General features: G+C 36.4%; 1 protein-coding gene across 13 annotated transcripts in view; it reads left to right on the top strand.

Annotated features, from left to right (window-relative positions):
- The window catches only part of STAG2 (STAG2 cohesin complex component), a 76,068-nt gene that overhangs the window by 23,990 nt on the left and 31,849 nt on the right, over positions 1 to 20,229 (top strand). For 10 of the 13 annotated variants that reach the window (XM_086850483.1, XM_086850477.1, XM_086850486.1 and 7 more), the window contains exons 2-6: positions 12,530 to 12,671; positions 14,577 to 14,655; positions 15,842 to 16,003; positions 18,744 to 18,840; positions 20,112 to 20,188. In XM_086850483.1, coding sequence (XP_086706609.1) covers positions 12,628 to 12,671; positions 14,577 to 14,655; positions 15,842 to 16,003; positions 18,744 to 18,840; positions 20,112 to 20,188 — 459 coding nt within the window. In that variant the 5' untranslated portion in view covers positions 12,530 to 12,627. The remainder of the gene's footprint in view (positions 1 to 12,529; positions 12,672 to 14,576; positions 14,656 to 15,841; positions 16,004 to 18,743; positions 18,841 to 20,111; positions 20,189 to 20,229) is intronic. The other 3 variants (XM_086850488.1, XM_086850480.1, XM_086850489.1) reach the window with 1 other exon arrangement.

Below are 20,229 nucleotides of genomic sequence, written 5' to 3'. Positions count from 1 at the left end.
ATAATGTAGTAGTAGAAGCAGCTCATTGTTCATCCAGTGTTCTGTTGAAATTGGTGCCTGAGGCATTAAGTGATGACTTGAAAAAATTTGCTACTTCATGATACTGAAGCATACTAGGTTATTTTCTGTGTAAAGGTATTTAAACATGCATGAATCCTAATCCAGTTACCTAATTTTAAATTTCTTCCGGTTTTCCATAATGTATAGCCCACCCTGTGATGATGAACTGCATGCAATTAAGTAATTTTTGTAAGCAAATCATGGTTTCAGGAGCTGTGAGCTTGGTGTAATTAGTAAATGATTTTGTAGGATCTTAACCTGGTTAAAAAGTTTCTATATGCCATTTGGTGTTAAGATTTGTTGTAACAGTTCTGAGCAGTGATCACAGGTTTCTGGTAAAAGTAACTAGAGAACCAAACCTGTTAGACATGAGTGAGAATAGAGTCTGCTTAGTTCAACACAGGAGTAAATAAATAATTATATAATTGATGGCTAACTAATTAAGTCAAAGAAACACTACTCTTGAGTAGGTATCTAGGAGAACTGAATAACTTAATATGAGGGATTCAACAAGATTAAAATTCTGTTTCAGAAAATTAAATATGTGTTTAGAGGAAATATATTGACTTACTTCAGCGTTGCATCTGCACAACATAAAATGGAGTAGAAAGATCAAAGCACTCTGAAAGAGGTATTGCCTATTTTAAATAATCCCTTTTCTGTCCACCTGTTCAAAATACTTGGAATTTAATTTACTGAGAAATGTCAGAGAATGAGAATTGAAAAACTCTACATGTAACAGTATGTTGTGTTCTCAGTTGCTGAGCTACCTGTTTCTGGATTTGAGTGTTTGGAGGTGGGGGGCAGGTGTTTGGTACAAAACAGACAAACCTATGCTAGGAGTATAGCATGATGCAGATAATTGCAAAACTACAACAGTTGTTGGAGAAGACATGGTGAGAGATACAGCGCTTGCATTCTGGCTGTTCTTGTTTTAATAATTAGAGGTAATTGCAAACTGATAAGGCAAATATTATCATGAATTGAAAACCACAAGAAGACGATACAGTTCAGATAATAAATTAAAAGCTGAAACTATGGTGAATAAAATACTTTTCCATGCAATTGTTGGACAACTATAGATTTGTTAGTTGTCCTTTCATGGCTTTCTCTGTGGCAGTTGACTTTTCCATCCCTCTGTCAGAGGTTACCTCCCATGCTATGAAAGTCAGCAGGATGGGATTTGTCAGCTCTTCAGTATTCTATGTTTGCAAATTCAGAATATTAGCTTTAATTGTCACTGCAGATGAGTTGCCATTAATAGATCTGACTGTACGCCAGATCATACAAAATGGTTTCTTTAGTATTTTTGAGTTGGGTTGGTGTTTTTTTTGTTCTTTCTTTTCATCTCCAGTGGAATAATAATAATAATCAATCTAGTAGAGCTTCCCCCCGCAAGCTCTCCAACCCCTCAACAGCATCCTGTTAAGAGTCCTAGAAATGGTTGGTCATCAGTAACTATCAGAATTTGCCCTACAACATCTTGGGTATGAAACTGCTGTACAAGTTACGCTGTAGCTGATGTAAATTCAGTCAACCCAGCAATGTAACCTTATTTTATCTTTTGTACATACTTACCAACTAACTTCTAGTAGGCAGAAATGGTTTTTGGGATGCCCTATAGTGAAGGAGCTACTGAACTCTGATGGCTGAAAAAGGATGTTCTTTTTGTGTGACATCAGGTAAAGACAATAGCTGGATTTCTTGCCTTATGCCAAAGATGGCATTTTTGTCTCAGCTGGAAGGAAGTAAAAAGAAAGCAATATTTAGCGTGCAAGCCTTGTTCCGTGTGCTGGAGGTGAGGGGATTGGTATGTCCAGGTCCTGGAAAAATGTGGTGGTTTTCCCGAATCTCCAAGAGCATGGGACAGTTGGGAATTCAGCTCACTGGTGCTATGGGTACACCCTGTTCCAGAATGCCTCTCTTGGAGTGGGGGAAGGGGGAGGAATTGTAGCACATGTAGCTTGTTTAAGAGACATCTGGCACTACTGCTCTTTTTTTTTTTTTCTTTAAGAAAATACAGGAAAAAGGCTGAAAATAAGTACCTTATCGCAACAGCTTCTACTGTGTTGCTGAGCTTGTAAGTTGGATAGTTGTAGTTTTAATACTTTCATTGTATTGAATATGGCTCAAATAAAATATTTTCTACAAATTTTGATATTTGCGTAATGTCATCAGTAAATTTTGAACATAATATAGATTTAGTTGTAGGGTATAACTATCTCTTGAAAGAGGAGGGAGCTATTAGCTTTGTTTATGTGATAAAATTTACTCAATAGCAAATGTGTAGAGGGGTACAGCTTTATGGATTTTTTTTTTTTTTCTTTTGAGATTAAATGAAGAAACCAAAGGTTTAATTTTTGGTTGATTTAACAAGCTCTATTTGTATATTTTAGGTCTGTGTAGAATGGATGTTTCTGCATAAAGAACAGTCCTTCACAGTAATAGTGGCACTTATAACAGAAGATAACTTCAAAAGGACAAGTCTCACTAACCTTTTCTTCAAAATGTTTTGCACACATCAAGACTCACTTGATATTTGTCAGCTTACTTAGTAATATGAGATTGGTCTCTAAAAAACCTATCTTTGATACTCCTTTTCATGTTAGCTTTCATAAAGCAGGCCTGGTTTGGTAGAGCACTCTCAGTTTGCTTAATTTTTTACCTGCCACAAGTAAGCAATTACAGAGTTGAAAAAACTGATTGATTTAAATAATGCCAATATTTTTGCCGTGTTCTCTTAAGACATGTGCAAGTGGCCAGGCTGCTTTCCTCGGGTTGTTCAGTGAATGCTAGTAGTTAACTCTAGGTCTCCATACATGAGGTTTCAGTGCCAGTCATCTCTCTCACAAATTTTTTTAAAGAGCACTCTGTTTTAGGATGAATAAAGAAAAAGGAGAGAGTTGTGTTTAGACTTAGTGATGATATGTAATTTTTTCATCCAGTAATTAATTAATTAATGAGTTATGCAGATTCTTCATTGTGAATATATTCAGTTCTCTAAATGGTATGGGGGAAGCCACGCACATCACAACTGCTATTTCATATAAAATTAGTATTCAGTACTGCACATCTCCAAACAAACCAATTGGGCTTTTAGCCCAAATGTTATGAGGGAGAACAAGAACAAAATATTGGGTATTAAAAATGTTTAAGTTGTGACTGAGGATGTATGGAGCACAGATGTTCTGAGGTTGGCAGAGTTGCTGAGATAAGTGTTTAATGAAAGATAACAAGGTTTTTGTCTTTATTTCTTCTGTTTTAGAAGTGAAGCCAACTTTTGCATACATGTGTAGTTTGCTTGAATTTTATTTTGTAAGGATGATTATTTAGGTTGATTGTTCAAAGAGCCATAATCTGCTTAGGAAAGGCACAGGTTTTAGCTGTCTTACTGCTTGGTTTGGATGTGGTACAATGTTTATTTACTTTTTCTTAAATATTCCTTTTTGTTTATGATGGCATAGATTTTCTTTGGGCCAGGGAGGGATGGACACGAATGGTGAGGTATTGGCAGTCTTTGGAGCTGCACTTATTCAGTGAGTTTTCCAGTGCTGCTGCGAGACTGTGGGTGCAGCAGTGATGGAACGGGTGGGTGAGAGAGCACCTAGGGGTGAGTGCAGAGCAGCTGTGGCCCTGCAGGTGGCCTAGGAATTTTAGGCAGTGATGCTCTTGCTGTAGCCCAGGCCCAGCAGAAAAAAAGCTGGGCTGGTTTGACAGAAGACAGCAGGATGGTATTAAATGAGGTATCCTCCCACACTTTTTCTGTTGGTTTGGTTTTTTAAAAATTATTTTAAATGTCCAGGTAAGACTACCACCATTTGGTTTGTGTCTATATTATTTTCTGTTTATTTCTGTGGTGAATTTAGTCTCTTTTAGTTACTCTCTGGAGCCAGTTCAAACATTTTTGTAAAGTGTGAAACTTCAGCTAATAAACTGGTGAATCTCAGCTGACCAAAGATAGAACAGAGTTGGTCTCCTTTTTCCTTCTGATGATGGAAGGCTTGGGATTGCCATGCAAGGGAGTACAGGGGTTTCGGCAAAGGACTATCAGAAGGGTTCTGTGACCTGGGCTGATACAGGTTGACTGGAAGATGTGCTTGAGAGATTTTACTTTCCAGTCTTCAGAAGCTTTGTTTTATAGGGTTTTCCCTTATTTCAGCCATCTAATACTGAATTGTATCTTAGAATAGCAGCTGAAGCTATTGCAGTATGCACTTGTATAGTCCCTCCTCCAGAATTTGTCATCAAATGTAGTTGTTCTTAAAAATGCCCAAAATTTTGGACACTAACCCTTAGTGACCAAAATTTTTCTAGCGGGAAAATCTATATGGTAGGAGGGTAAGCAGTGGGGCTGTGCTAAAGTGAGACAACTTGCAGGCTCGCATTGATCAGTGGCAGAACAAAAAATAGAACTTGCTAGATGGGGGTGCATTGTCAGTTGGAAAACCCTGCCTCCACCCTGTGTGTTGAAGTAATTCATTGCTGTTGGCTGTATGCTTGAACAATGCTAATTCTGCTCAAGGATTTGCTGTGGAACATGTTACCTGCTTGCTGTGGACTGTGTATATCTTCATCCCTAGCTTTTACAAGAGCAAAGATTTTGAGGGGATGTGCAAAGTGCATTTTTGAAAAATCAGTATGTGAAGGGGCATATTGTTCTATTCTGTAGTTTAGTTTGGAAATTTATGGTATTTAGGCAGCTGGAGGTTGTGTTTGCCTGGTATCATAAATGAACAACTACTCCTACTTTGACTTAAGTAGGCATATGTGGCTTTTTCCCCACTTCCCCCCCCCCATTTATTTATTTATTTATTTAACGTCTTGGTCATTATCTGACTTGGCTTTTATTCTTCCTAAGAGCCTCATTTTCCACGCAGTCAGACTACAACATCTGGAAGCAATCTCTTCTTTGGCAAGGAAAGATGTGACAAGCACAATGAGGTGTAACTTCTACTTTTGTTATCTTGCCTTTGTGTTTTTTAAGAGATCCAAACCCAAACAATTTTAAAGATATATGGGAATTTCAGGTGCATTTTAGTAAAGCTTGGAAATATTGTTGGGCAGGATCATTAGAGAGTAACACAGGTATTTTCCCCTTTAATAAGCATAATAGTTGCATTTATTTTACAGTTCAATACTCTTTCAGATATTGTAATACATGTATTGTGTGTTTTTACTGGACAGTGTGAATTACTAGTTGCCACTGTAAAAACCTCATAGGACTCAAGCAGTAGTAGTGTACTTATGTTTCAAAATATCATATAACTTCATTAAAGATATTGATGTTATTAATGGTACTTCAATGAGCAATCCGATGACTGTGAAGCACTCACTGTAGCAAGCTCTTTTCCTCCTGTAATAGTTGTTCCACATATTTAATAAAACTAGCAAAAATCAAAAAATACTTTTAATGAGAGGAGGATTATTTGGTGGTGTAATTGAGATTGGAAGACTTATTAGGTTGGTACAAAGGTCCTTCTATATTATTCACATTTTAAAAAGTCTCTAATATTGGGATATAATCTCAACCTTCACTTTGAGTTTTAGCCTGATTTCTTTCATATGCCATTTAAATTAATTTTTTCTTTCATTCTTCCTTCTCCCCCCTCAATAAAGCCTGTTTAGGATTTTGCTTTCACAGCATTAAACCATGAAAACAAATTTTGCTTCGTGTTGACCAGCGTGTGCATTACCTCTGGAGGCCTGTGTTTCCATGTGCTTGGCTGTTTCCTGGCTGGCTCTCAGGTTCTGGGGGTCCTCAGCTGCTCTCAACTGGGCTTCTGGCTGAGGAGTGGTGAGAAGTGAATGGTTCTCTAGGTACATGTGCTGTCTGCTGTATAATGGAGGAAATGCATGTGGAAAAGGAGTAGGGAGGATACTTTGAAGAGGCAGGTGAGACTGGGCAGGTGCCTGATGAATTTAGAGACAGAAGATGCTGTCATAGGCGATATGTATCCCCGGCATGGTGTTTGTTTGTGGGGCTTCTCACCTCTTGACAGGTGTGTAAGTGGGAGCTGGGGGGCGACTGGGGTCTCAGTGCCTGCTTAGCCCCACAGAGCCGCAGAAAAAGCAGCAACCTTGCATTGCCTCCAGATTGCCACGTAGGTATATGAGGTCCTGTGTCGCAGCAGAGCTCTGCCCGCTGGTGGTGATGCTCTGACCTTGGCAAAGATCCTCAGTGGCTCTGTTGTGAAGGTAGGGTTCAGCTGCATGTGCTGCATCCAGTGACTCGTGTGGCTGCAGGAGAAATTGATTCAGTTGGCTGATCCGATGGAGGGCTAATCATGGGAGACGGAAATGGTTTTGGTTTTATAATTTGCTTGCTGCTGGGTTGCCTGAGTGCCAGAAGGAGCAGAAGCTTTCCTGTGTTTAGAGAGAGGAAAGGAAAACCTACTGCTTTCAGTGACAGCCCACGGTGTTGGAAAAGCATGTTCTGAGATGGCTCTTTCTCACTTATTCAGCAGACTTGTTGTATGAACTAAAGAGCAAATGTTATAAAAAATGAATAAAGAGCAGGCCAGGGGAGAAAATGGTAGTAGTGGCATAAAATCAATAGCCATCACAGCATGGCTTTTTTTAAAAAAAAATGTTTTGTTTTGGTGGTGGTTTTTGTTTGTTTGTTTGTTTTTTAAAACAAAAGATTCTTGTTTTGAAAGATGGAGAAATGTGTAGTCCCAAGTTCTATGGATGGGATGTAACAATTGGAAGTTCAGGGAAAAAAAAGTGAAGAAAGAGACTGAAAAGATAAGAGCTGTGTGAATTCAGTCATGTAGGTTCTTGGCATGTTAACTGTTCAGTGGCCTTGGGACAGTGTCCTGTGTATAATGACTGCATCTCTCTTTGTGAGCAAGGAGGTATGAAGATTGATGGTCTCCAGTTCAGGCCTTTCTGTAAAGGAATTACAAGTCTCATTTGTTAAGCAAACAGCACGAAAATAACCACACAGATAAAGATATTAATTGCATTATTGTTTTGTTTAGTCTTGATTGCACTATCTTAACGTGATCAAAGCTGCTGATACGGTTATAGCTATATATTAAAGTACAGTTACATTACAGAATTATACTTGAAGTATGTTTTCTGTATTTTACTCAAAATGCATAATTGCTTTAAAGCTTGTTGGCAGCTGAAATATTAGGTTGTATACTATTAGTAGAAATAACACACTCTTTGAGGTCTGTAGTGAATGTCATGCAGTTTCTCAAAATCTTGCTTAAGTTAAGTCCACTTACAGAAATAAAAGCAGAAGGAGTATGAAGAAGCAAATTTGTCTGGTTTTTTGTTGTTTTGTTTTTTTTTTTTTTCCCTGGATAACCAAACATCATTTTATCAAACAAAAGGTTAAGCACATTCTAGTTTGTCTGAAAAAGGGGTGAGAGGTATAATGTAGCTGATACTGCCTTTCTGTTCTAAAATAGTTAAGGGAAAATACTGGACATATTTATGATCCTTTATTTAAATTCTATCTGGTTAGTATTTTAACTGTTGCTGCTGCATAATTGGTCCTGAAGCATCATTCATTCATGGATAGGTAAATAATTCAGAGATGAACTTCAGCCATACTCTTCAGCGTCACAGTTTGAGAAGTTGTAATTTTCTGAATTAAGTGAGGTCCTTGATTTTACAGGTGATTAATTGAATTACAGGGGGGGGAAAAAAATACATCTCTGAACAGCCTATTCTGCAATACCCAAGTCTTTGTCCTGGCCATGTAGCCATTTTTTTAACTTTGCATCTCTGCCTTCCCAGAAAAAATGGTAACTGTTTTACTGATTTGCATTATAAAATTCCAGGTGATAGATGCCAAGGATCCAACAGCAACCAAAATAAACAGCCTGTGTAGGGAATGCTCCCCAACCAAGACCCATCTGAAACCTCACAGTTTTGAGAGCTTGATCAATAACACGGGAGTTACTGCATTTACACAAGTATACAAAACACAAATGTTTGAGACAATTTTTTTGATTCTTTATAGTGTGTGTATACACACATACATAATTAGGTATATTCTTAGAGCAGACGCTGCTCACTGAATTGCATTAGTGTATCTATGCATGTAATAGGAATTGTGGGAGCACAGGTAGCCCTCAGCAACTGCTGATGACAGCGTATGTGTTATTGTGTGAATTGTGCTGGTGAATTCTATCAACTTTGGGCAGAGTCAACATTTGGCCAGTATATTTGAGTTTATCACAACCATACCTAAATATTCATGTAATAGGGATAAATAGCCTTTAAGATATAAATCTGATTCTCAATGCATATGCGTTTGGAGTCTTGATACTGTTTCGTGCTTGCTGCTTGCTTTTAACAGTCAAATTCTATGAAGCAGAAACCCCTCCTACATTTATAGTTGGAAGCATTATGTATGATTGCTGTTACTGAACTGCTCCTGTTGTTTCCAGTAGGTTTTTTAGTTCATTAATGTTTTGTTAGTAAAGTTTTAAATAGCAAGCTACAATAAAGGGATACATTATTTCTGCTCTTAAAATGTTCTTTGAAATTCTTCTGGTTGTTTTGAAAGCTAAATACTGAGACTAGTTATACTACAGCAGCTGTATGCATTTCTGTCTTTGTAAGAGTCATTGGAATAAAACATGTATCTGCCTTTATTTCACAAAAGATGAAGAAATCCTCTGGTGTCTTAACAATCTAAATACAAATGTAAAGTACATGGGCTACAATATTATTGCAATTTTAGCAATCTGTTATAAAGTTTATAGCAGAGGAATAACTAGGTCAACCTCTGGATGACCTGTCTTTTGGAGTTTCTTCAGTTAGCTTTAGGCTAGAGCTCCACCTTGTGATCCTTCAGCAGGATACATTTTCTTTTATAGTTAATAATTTAATTATGATTTCACATAGTTGAATGCCTTTTAAAGTTTTCACAGGCTTGAGAGATTTCAGTATCTGCTTGGGAAAATTAAAGTTGGAAGTCTGTGAACATGCCAAAAAAGAAACTCGAGCTGATTTTTATGATACAGTTTGGTTTAGAGTTAACTTCCTAGAGTTCTTAAAATAATATGTTCATTAGAACACATTCAATAGATAAAGTCAACTTGCATTGTTTGAATGACATCTGCAAGAATTTAACTTCTTTCTTTTCAGATTTCACTGTGGTATATGAACATGATATATTTAAAAAGTTTTGGTAGGAAAATCATCCATATAAGTGTCCTTTCTTATTGGCTTCCTGAACAGCATGCTTTGCATGAATCATTCAGTGTGGGCATGAAGGAGACATGGCTGGCAGTAGTCTTGAATTTCCAGAAGGTGATGAGATGAAGGGTCTTGGGGAATGACCAGTGTTGCTCTTTTCCCATACCAAAACAAGAGAACATGACATAAAGTTGGAAAGTGATAAATTCAAGGCAAAGAATTTTTACAGTACGAATAGTGTAGAATTTTTGTAGTATTTAAAGCCTTTTCATAGTATGGAATTTGGCTGTGGAGTTCTTGGATGGAAGATAGTCTACTATTTGGAAATATTAATGGAAAAAATAAAGGTGTTTTGAAGTATTGGGATAACCTCTCTGGCCAGCAAAATCCATGGATTATTTCTGGATACTAGGAAGGTATTCAGGGAAACTTGGCTATAAAGGAAATAATGTTCTTCCTTGGGTAGCTTCTCTTGGCCACTGCCAGAGAGCTTACTGGACTGGGTTGACCCTGTTGGCTGAGCATCAAAAGACGTTCACTCTGGATGTGTATAAATCTTGTAAAATAATTCTTTAGTAGGACAAATGCAAGTGGGTTTTTGGTCATTTCTGGAAATTAAGCTTGACACCTGAGATCCCTTACACGCTTCCTTTGTACACCATTGTGAGGTATTCATCTCTAGCTTCTGTTTTCCAGAGTACCACTAAATAATTGCACTCATGGGGGCTAAGGTTTTTCTACCTTAAGAAAAACAAAAAATATGAACCTCAGAACTTGAACCCTTCAGCATCAAGCAAAAACTTTGCTATGTCTGTTTTGTTCTAGGAGATGATTCTGGCAAATGCCACGTTTTGTCTCATGTTTTGTGGTCTGTACTAAGATGAGCAGTTCTGACAAGAAGTTCAAATTGGTGTAAAAGGCAGACAGCTTTTGTTAGTGATTTGTTTGATTTGTTTGATGTAGAGAACGAGTACTCTAATAATTTGCCCATTCTTTTTCATAGTTCTGTTTTTTTGGGGTTTTTTTCATTTCTATGGTTATAATAATTTTCTGAGATTTTTGCCAGATTCAGTAGGATAGTATATTTGGGTTTCATATAAGGAGCCAATTTGCATGTAAGGATCCTGATTGTCACTTTAGTAGATGTCTTGCCTCTTAACATTGAAAAAAGTAAACTAGAAAGAGTCAAATACCAACACACTGATAGACAGGTTGAACTTGAAACTGGGCAGTGCGATTTTTGATGTTTGCATCTCTACTTTGCACTGGCACTGAATCACAAGCATCCCTCAAAAATAACTTGCACAGTTTATGTTCTTCATTTTTCTTTTTTTGTCCCCCCCCCTCCCTGTACAGCTGAGCAGGTGCCAGCCTGATGATCATGGCATTAAAGTGTGTTTCTTTTTTCCAAGTTTGAGTTGCTTATTGGAATCAAAGAAAATGTTAAGAAATAAATAAATACAAAATACATTAAAAAATTCCGAAGTGTAGCACTTTCTAATATGTTAGCTTCTGAGCATGGCATTTCGAAGACAGCCAGGATGGTATAATAGCACCTTGCAACCAAAGAAGGGAATTTTACCCTTTCCTCTCCTGCTGGTGGCTATGCAGTCTTGTGTTTTCTGTGCCTTGACTCTGGATATCTGCTGTTGAACCAGTTTAACACGAGAATCTGGGGGAAAAATACTTGAGTTGTATTTTGCCCATTTTAATGGGGACTTGGGTGATACTCAATTGGCAGAGTGTACAAAGGTGAATGACTGGGTAGGGGTTGTTACTGTGCCTGGGACCATGGGTTGCTACGGGGAGTGAAAATGGAGTGCACTGGTTGTGTGCCTATGTGGTGCCTTTACAGAAGGGAGGAATGCAGTGGCAGAGGGTGCTGCCATTCTGCAGCATGGTTTTTATTTCAGAAGCTTTTTGTCTTTTGCTGTGTTTTGGATGGAACATGCTTTAGGAGTTGTGGCCTGTCTTGAAATTAATCATCTTGAACCTCCTTGCTTTTGCCACTATTTATTTCCACTTTGGTTCTCTGCTTTAATGTAATTATGTGAAATGTGAAGAAAGAGAGAATGTAATAAGTACAGGGTTTATGATTTCTCTCATCTCTCTAAATCCTGGAAGCTACAGTGGCCCCTAGCATTTGGAATAAGCACTTGCAGGAGAAAACCTGTCCAGCCTCTCTGCCACATGCTTGGTTGAAACGCAGTCTCTGGAGCAGAGCTACCAGACTTTGAGCAACATGTGCTTAGCATGCCAAAATTAAATATTTCCCTCAAATACCTAATCACTCCAGAAAGCTGTATAGTCAGCAGACTGACTCTGACGATTTTCCTTCTTGGTATGCTATCTTCAAAATACTTGAACATCATGCTTTCTTAATTTCACTGCGTAAAAGTTAGCCTGGGGAGCCAAGTGACATAGAAAACTTCAGCCCAGACGGCAAAAACTCGCTTTTGAAGTATCCAGGGTGATTTTTTCCCCCTTAAGAATAGGAAAAATAGGACAAAACCCTAAATTTATTATAATGAACAGTATTATGATGACATTTTAAAAGGGTAGTTCAAAATCTTTAGTTTTCTTGCTAAAACAGTTGTGTTTTCCATGTTTGCCTTTATACTATGTGGATAGTATTATCTTCCTTGATACTCGTAAGAGCCTTGACAAATGCTTCAAATGTTAAACCTGTTGTAAGTCTGGTTTATCAGCTCTGGAAGACATGGAGTTGTGAAGCATCTGATTTTAAGAATTTATTGTAAGAGCTTATATTTATGGGAAATTACATGGAAGTTGGCAAGTTGGAGATAGAAATTTGCTATATATAATATTTTAAAATATGCACATATTGTCTTTCAAGTTGAACATCAAGTCTGGTTTTGTTTGGTCAACAAGAATTATCCTAGTGTTGTCCATTCTGGACTCTGCTATGTTGTGTTAATGAAAACCATGGCAGTTCTATTCATCCTATTCAGAAAATGTGTGTGGTGGGGTTTTGATTTTTTTAAAATTATTTTTTGTTGGTTTTGGAGGGTTTTTGTTTTGGTTTTTATTTACTTGTTTGGGTTTTTTGTTGTTATATTTTGTTTGGTTGGGTTTTTTTACAGTGTTTCTGTATTATTATTTTACTGCAATGCTTTTACCGTTTTTGGAGTCACTTTGCGATAGCATCATGAGAGGACTCAAAATCTTTAAACAGGAGAAAGCTTGTTTGGAAACAGGATGGTGGGATCTACATTTTCTGTTTCCAACTCTTTTATCCTTCCATATGTAGAATAATTTTCACTGTATTTTTTTATCTATTTTATTCTAGAAGTCTGCTACAAAGGAAGAAAAAAAAGTAAGCTTACACTTCAGACTGCTTTTTGAATATCTTTCTAATACAGTGGTGTTCCAGAAGATGATAAAGAAATGATAGCAGCTCCAGAAATACCAACTGATTTTACTCTCCTTCAGTAAGTACTTTAAAAATTTGTAGTTCTGTTTGTAAATGTACGGTCTCTTCTTTGTGTTGTGGCTTACTTTCTCTTGGAAACAAGGAAACATAATAAAGGATAGTGTTCTATATTTTTTTTCTATTGAGATTGATAAAAGCATTGTTTTAATTTTTTCTTGAGTATTAATTCAGGAGTAAATTAAGTTTTTAAAATATTGTTTAAAAATCTGACTTTAAATCAAGTATTTGAAAAATTTGCCCTTACCTGGGACAGGTCAGTTAATGTTTTAAATATGTAATGCCAAATGCTTTAGTTAAGGGCAAAGTAATGGCTTCTCGCAGGCATCAGTTCCTTGGTGTTTTTGACATAATTTTACTAAGCCTTTCATCTTCCCACAATTTTTAAGAAACAGATATCTAAGTTTCCAAGATTTAGAATTAGGTACAGATTATACTTTTGGATAGAGAAGTAAAGTATTTTAAGCAGACCAAAAGAATGCAGTTCGTCCCCTTTTATTTGTCAAGGGATTGGCACGAATAAATTTCTCTAGACTGTTGAAATGGATTAACTTGGTTATGAAGTCTAAAAAGATGCAAAGGTGCAGTTTTGTATCAATGAGTTTATTTGTGTGGGTGTTTGTTTTTTTTTTCAGTGAGAAATAAAAGATTTGAAATAAATTGGAAGATGATTTAATGTAAAATAATGTTTTTACAACTGTTTATAATGGTTTTCTACTCTGTTGTTGTAGTTTATTGCTTAGTGAAATGCTTGGAATTTGTATTTAGTTCTTCCCTGTGAAAATAAGAACATCTAGGCATCTTTACAGAGGAAATTTTTTCCACCTTTTTTCTTTCTTTCATTCTTTCCCCCAATGCCCTGGTTTGCAGCCTTTTCCAGTCTATATCAGCTTATGTAGTCAGAAAAACCAGACACAGCAGAATCCATGTCAAAAGGCAGCAACTCATTTCAGACACTTGCAGTAGTGAGAGGCTAAGTTTCTGGAGTGTTTTAGAAGGTTATAAATACATCCATAGGAATGAGTCTCCTGTGCCTCCGGTCATATTTCTGATTGTTTTGTTAATTGAATCAGGAACTGTGTATCAGAAATTTGTGATAGCAGCTTAAAATTCATTGTACTGCATCTGTGTGTTAAAATGAGCTCTTGTAGCATCATTTGTAGCATTTAACTTAATTTCTACAGGAAATGTAGAAATAGAGACTACTACACAAGCCAAGCATTCTCTATTAGTAATTCAGGTCATTTCACACAGCTTCCTATCAGTGTTGCCGATTAAGGATTTGTGTGTCAATGCAGCATATTTTAATGTGTAGGAAATCAAACAAATGAGTTTGTGTATTTAGTGTTTTTACCTTATAAACCTAAACAGAATTACAGCATATCATTTTGATGAGGAAACTTCACCAAAACTTCTTTTCTGTACCTTTCAGCATAAGCAAACCTCTTAAATACTTCCGAAGTTTCTAACAGCATGAAGAAATCTGTTAAGACACTTTGGTTGTCAGGGAAAGTGATGCTTTTGGGTTTTTTTTTTTGCTGTTGGGTTTTTTCTCCTCCTCATTTTGTTTAAGGATTTGTGACCAGTATTTAAAACTCTTTGGTTTTTGAGATGTTTTCATGTTTATCACATGTCAAAGGCATGGTTCTCAGCCTGCTGCTATTTTCTACCTACCCTCAGATCTTTAAATTTTCCTGGATGGCTTCCTTCTCAGGTACATTGTTTGAAGGAGACAGGATAGGCTGCGAGTGTGGGGATATGCTCTGTTCCTCAACAGCAGGCTTGGGAAAAGTTTTGACTGTTGGTGTTGACTTGCTGGACTGAGAGCATAACATTGATTTTATATAGTATATTTAAGAATGTTTCTGATGAAATGTGTGAATGGTTTGTCTTTTTTTCCTTACAGGGAGTCTGAAACACACTTCTCTTCTGATACAGACTTTGAGGATATTGAAGGAAAAAACCAAAAACAAGGCAAAGGCAAAGTATGTTCAATCTTTAGGGATACTGAAACATTTCTGCAGTTACAAATTGAAGAGTTTAGCACTTGCTTTGAAGTTGAATGAGCTAGGAATATTTTCTGAAAATGCAAGTGTTCTGTGAAGAGAGTTCATATTTGTAATTGCATGGAAATGCTTCATCTTGACTGTTTCTGTGATATTTCCTTACTGCTCTGAAGGCACAAGGGAGGTAGGGCAGGAAAGGATAAGCTTTGATTTGATCAGTCTCTTATATATTTTCCACCCTATTCATCATGGATAAATATATTATACTTAATTTATTATATTATACATATACTTAAATTTATCATGTATTCTATGTCTTTTAGTTTGAAAAGTGAACAGAACAATAATTCAGTTAAAAGTGCTTTTTTTAACAGGTTGCAGACAGGAGGTTACAATAGTGGGGTGGGAAGTCTAAACCCGGTTCCCAGCCCTTCTTTCCCTTCCTTGGAGAGTTTTCCTCCCCATGTGCCTCTCACAGGCTTCAGAGCCACCACGTGTGGCTCCTTCCCTGCCATACACTAGCCTGGGCTGTGACCCTTCATTGGACACCCCATGAGCCTGTACTAGTGCAGAGTACCTGCTTGTTGAGAGGTGGTGATAGATTTTATACAATGGTAATGTAATTTGTACTTAATGTTTTTCTTTCTTCTTTCTGTAAGTCATACTTCATTTGGGAAATCAAATACAAAAATGCCTGTCTGCTCTTCCTCACCCCCCCATTTACCAATATATATTCAAATGAAAGAAAAAAGGGCTAATGAATGGCAGAGGAGATTTTCTGATGTGTTAAGGGAATCACCTTAGCTGTTTTAAAGGAAATATGTATAATCTGTTTTACGATTTAAACATATGAAAGATCTGTGTTATACACACTAATCACATTTGTAGTTGCTAAAAGATTTTAAATGAGGTAAGGAGAAACCTTGCTGGTCTTTGTATCACTCAGGATCTGCTGTTCCCAGCTTTTGAATTTATATATATATATATATACACACATATAGTACACACATATACATACACATAGATACATATAAAACATTTAAAAAACATTGTTGCTGAAAATCAAGGGTCTTGTCTATATCAGTCATGGTATGGATAGTGATTTTTTTTTTTTTTTAAATACTTCATAATAATTAAGTAAAACCTCTTGTGTATGTGATTGCAGACCTGTAAAAAAGGAAAAAAAGGACCAGCAGAGAAGGGAAAAAGTGGTAACGGAGGAGGGAAACCTGGTGGTCCGAATCGGATGAATGGACATCACCAACAGAATGGTGTGGAAAACATGATGCTCTTTGAAGTAGTTAAAATGGGCAAGAGTGCTATGCAGGTAAGACCTGGGATAGCTCTATGACTTGGATATAGGTACAATTTAAGTAGAGCAATATTTTCTTCTACGTGCAATTTAATCAAATGAAATCTAAAGTAATTGTTTTCCTTCAATTTGCTGTTTTTAGTTGTATATAAGTATCAAAATAAAGTGGTTTTGCTTTGTTGGTCTCTGAATTCAAATGAACTGATACTTAATTTCTGAATGTTATTCATTAATAATCATATATGAAACAAAAAAATTCATACTATGATTCAAAGTAAGTTTTTAGTATCTGGAATGAAGAAAGGTTGTTTTAGATTACGTAACTTTAATGTCCTTTTTGTGTGGCAGTCCTTTTTGTGTGGTGGTTTAGACTTACTGTTTCATAGACCTTACTGGACTTTATTATTGTCATGGACTTTAACATGAATCTGTAGTTTTTACATGCATCCAGAGCTTAGATTATCTGAAAATAGATAGTTGCTTCTCTTATCCAAAGTAAATCACTAGCTACAACTTAGAGGCTCCTCCTTAAATTTCCTGACCCAAATTTTAGCCAACTGAAGTGTAGTAATGTACTCTGGCCAAGTCAACTTAGGGGAAATTTAACTCTTTCAAGTATCATTAGGCACTCTCCCCACTGCATTTACTAACAGGACTGAAATAAGACTAATAAGAAATACATCACTGTTTTTGTTGTTTTTTATTTTAAAATTCAGTGAGTCTCCCAGTCAAGACAGGGTTAAAGTGTAATAGGTGTAAGCCTGTCAGCCATGAAGCTTTCCTGCTGACTCACTCATGTGACTCCTGGCAGTGTGGAAGAAAAACTATCTTTGGGACCAGAAGTCTAGAGTTTGCAGCTCCTGTAATACATATGCAGGATGCTGGGTTGCTGTATGATTCTCTCAAGGTTTGCAGGCACCTGCAAGGCACCTTACAGCTGGGAACAAAAACAAATTACTTGGATGTATTTGCACAGAGAAATAATTTGTTTTGTTCTATTTCAAAGCAGATGAAAAAGCATACTTCTCTAACTGTTGCTCTGTGTGCAACTTGTTCAGCCAGTTATCAGTAATTGTATCTTTATGACATTTTAGCTGTTTAAAATGATATACCATCAAAATATTTTGCTTTCTAAGGGCAAAATTGAGCTTTGCCGGGTCTGATTACTCTGTTGAATTGGGAAATTGATACCTGAATATTTGTCAATTTTTTAAAATTAGAAAGAAAAAACCTCAAATTATTTTTAAACTAAAAGTCCATTTTAGTCAGAGTACAAAGTTTTTTTTCCATGGCCCTTGGTGTTTGCTTATCTGGAAAAATTTTGGTAATAATTTTAAGTTAACTATTTTACTTTTAGTTCTGTTCTGTACTTCTGAATTAGTTGACAAGGTGGTGTTAAGTCATAGGTTGGACTCGATGACCTCAAAGGTCTTTTCCAACCTAATCCATTCTGTGATTCTGTGAATTAATGTCTGTTCCCTGGCAGAAAAAGGTGGTTCATTCACAGAGACAAAATGTTTCAAAAAGCAAGTGTTTCGCTGGAGCTTCTTTAAATTGAATAGATTTTGAAAACAAGGCTGCCTAGTTGAAATATTCATTACATTCCTATAATTCTTAGTTCTTGCATGGTGATATTCTTTAGAAGCCAATTTGTTTTCTCCGTATTTCATTTTTCCCTTCAGGCCAGTCCACTCAGGTCCAGTTCTTAGGTTCTGTTCCTACTGGAAAGACCATGACAGTTTCACTTTGAGTTTTTCATTGTTTTTTGTCAGTTGTACTGACAAAAGTTGTGCATCACACTACAAACAATCTGAGATTCAGGGAAGAGGCATTTAGCTGTTTAGAAGTTTTCCTTGATGGCAGTGTGGTTTTTTTTTTCCTCACAGCAATATTGCCTGTGAGAGTAAGCACTGAGAATACAGATCAGAAGCTTTGGAGATACTGCGTAGTCCAGCTGTCTTTGAAATTCTGAATTATTCCATCATTTAGGGAAGGGTACTAATATAATAAAAAAAGTTAAACCTGAGAACTTGATATTAAAGTGAATCACTTGTACCTGTATTAATAAAATTGTTTGAGTCTGTGCTTTTATGACCTTGACAGTAGATGGTTTTCACTCTACAAATGGATGGTTAAAACATAATTGCATGTAAATTTTGTTTTGTCAAAATGATTATCACAGGTTTAATAGCTTCACATTAAGGTCATTTAATAAAATGTGCTTGTTCCTATTTGCCTTACTGACTACAGAGTAATTAATATCTGTGGAGTGTAGAACAGTGCTGTTCATCCTGTTATGGCAAATGTGGATGAAGCAAAGTCCATCAAAGGGGCAGATTTTTTAAAGAGTATAGGGAGTTGTAGCTGTTGGAATTAAATGCACAAATAGTATCTCCAGAGAAATGACAGTGGTTTGGCAGAGCAGGGGGAGGGCATAAATAAAAAACCTGATTCTGTAAAATACCCCAATTATTTTTGCATTCTTCCTTCAAAAATGTTCATGTAGGAGTATATGGTATTCCTGCGCTTTATGTTTAGGTTCAGTTTTGTACTGGTATATGTTTATAGAATAAAATGAGTTCTTGAGAACATATGCAATAAAAGATCATTTAAACATTTAGTTATGTAGTAATCAAAAAAGAGGGTGGAAATTACATAAAGGGATGAAGAAGAATCACTTACTGGAAAACAAGTAAGTAACAATGTCTTCAATTTATGAAAACTGAGCAGTTGCTTTTTATTTGCTTTCTTTCAGTCTGTAGTGGATGACTGGATAGAGTCATACAAACATGACCGAGATATAGCACTTCTTGATCTCATTAACTTCTTTATTCAGTGTTCAGGCTGCAAAGGTAAGATACTGAAATGGTTACTCATCCATTTAAGTAATATTCTAGTATGATTCTCAATCTTTGCTTTCATACTACTAAGCCTGTAAGACTGCTTCATGCCCAGAGCTAGTTTACATTATCAGGTTCTTGGAGTTAAACAAGTATTTCTGAAGATGGGAGTAGGAGGTTTAGAAACCTTACACCATAGTTTAAAGTGTTGTTGAAGCCTTTTGTACTTTACAGCAGATAGAAATCAGTACTGGTACTTAACACATGCTTCCTCTTCCTCTGTTCTGCTATTATTTCAGAAATCTTGTGTCCCATCACTGATAGTTCAACTTGTTCAATCTTGGAATCCTAATTTTGATATACCTATTTTTTATCATGGATAGAGATTGCCTCATAGCTTTAGTTTCAAAAGATATTATGGACAACTTTATGGTAGCCTGTCTACAGTAAGATTGTGTTTCCATATATATTTTTTTTCCTTCATTTTCTGGTTTTTCTTTCCTCATTTCCATGTCCTCCATTTTTTTATCTCAGATCTCCTCTTAAAGAGAAGGTAACTTGCCTTGCAGTGTCACTATGCTTGATAGATGAGGACTGGATGTAATTTGTTCTGCTTAAGTGTTTCTCTATCCTGATCAACTTTTAACATGTGTAAATCTCCAGAAAGCTAACAACAGTGTTCCTCAGAGGTTATCTGCACTTTCAAGAATAGTGACCTTTTGATTTTTGTTGCAAGATAAAGCTGCAGGATCTTTTAACGCTTTCTGTGCTGATCTTGGTCATGAATTTTGCAATAAACTTTAGGATATGTAACAATTTGAGGACAAGACAAATAGAAATTGCATAAAAGCACTACGTTTATTACAGTGCAAAAGATAATAAGTTGCAATAGAGCTGTTCAAAATTGTCTCGCACCATTTAGAATCTTGAGTCCCAAAAGGTCAGTTCAGATGGTACAATGCTTACTGATACAGAGGCCTGGCACAAAAGTATCTTTGACTTCTGAATATGAGTGAATGAGTAAGTTCTAGATGTGTGTGTGTACATGCACACAAACACACTTCTTAAGAAGAACGATAATAAACCCCACATAAATAAATGGGGCTAAGTACTTGTTACACATGGATGCTAGAAGATAAAAAGTGAAATTTGTCAAAAATATACGTGTGTAATCAGTAGATTAGGTGAAAATGGGTTATTTTGACATTGTAGCAGGAGGCATGTCTTCTGCAATCTACAGCATTCATATTAGCAGCGCTAATGACCTAATATCTAAATTGTAGGAGTTGTTACAGCAGAGATGTTCCGTCATATGCAGAATTCTGAAATAATCCGAAAAATGACTGAAGAATTTGATGAGGTAATTTAATGAAGTGCTGATTATGTATTAATTTTTATTTT

This window comes from Cyanistes caeruleus, chromosome 14, assembly GCF_971803275.1.
Source record: "Cyanistes caeruleus chromosome 14, bCyaCae1.hap1.1, whole genome shotgun sequence".
Lineage (NCBI taxonomy): Eukaryota > Metazoa > Chordata > Aves > Passeriformes > Paridae > Cyanistes > Cyanistes caeruleus.
Note: the sequence above shows the minus strand (reverse complement) of the source record. Positions and strands in the feature narration are given on the sequence as shown.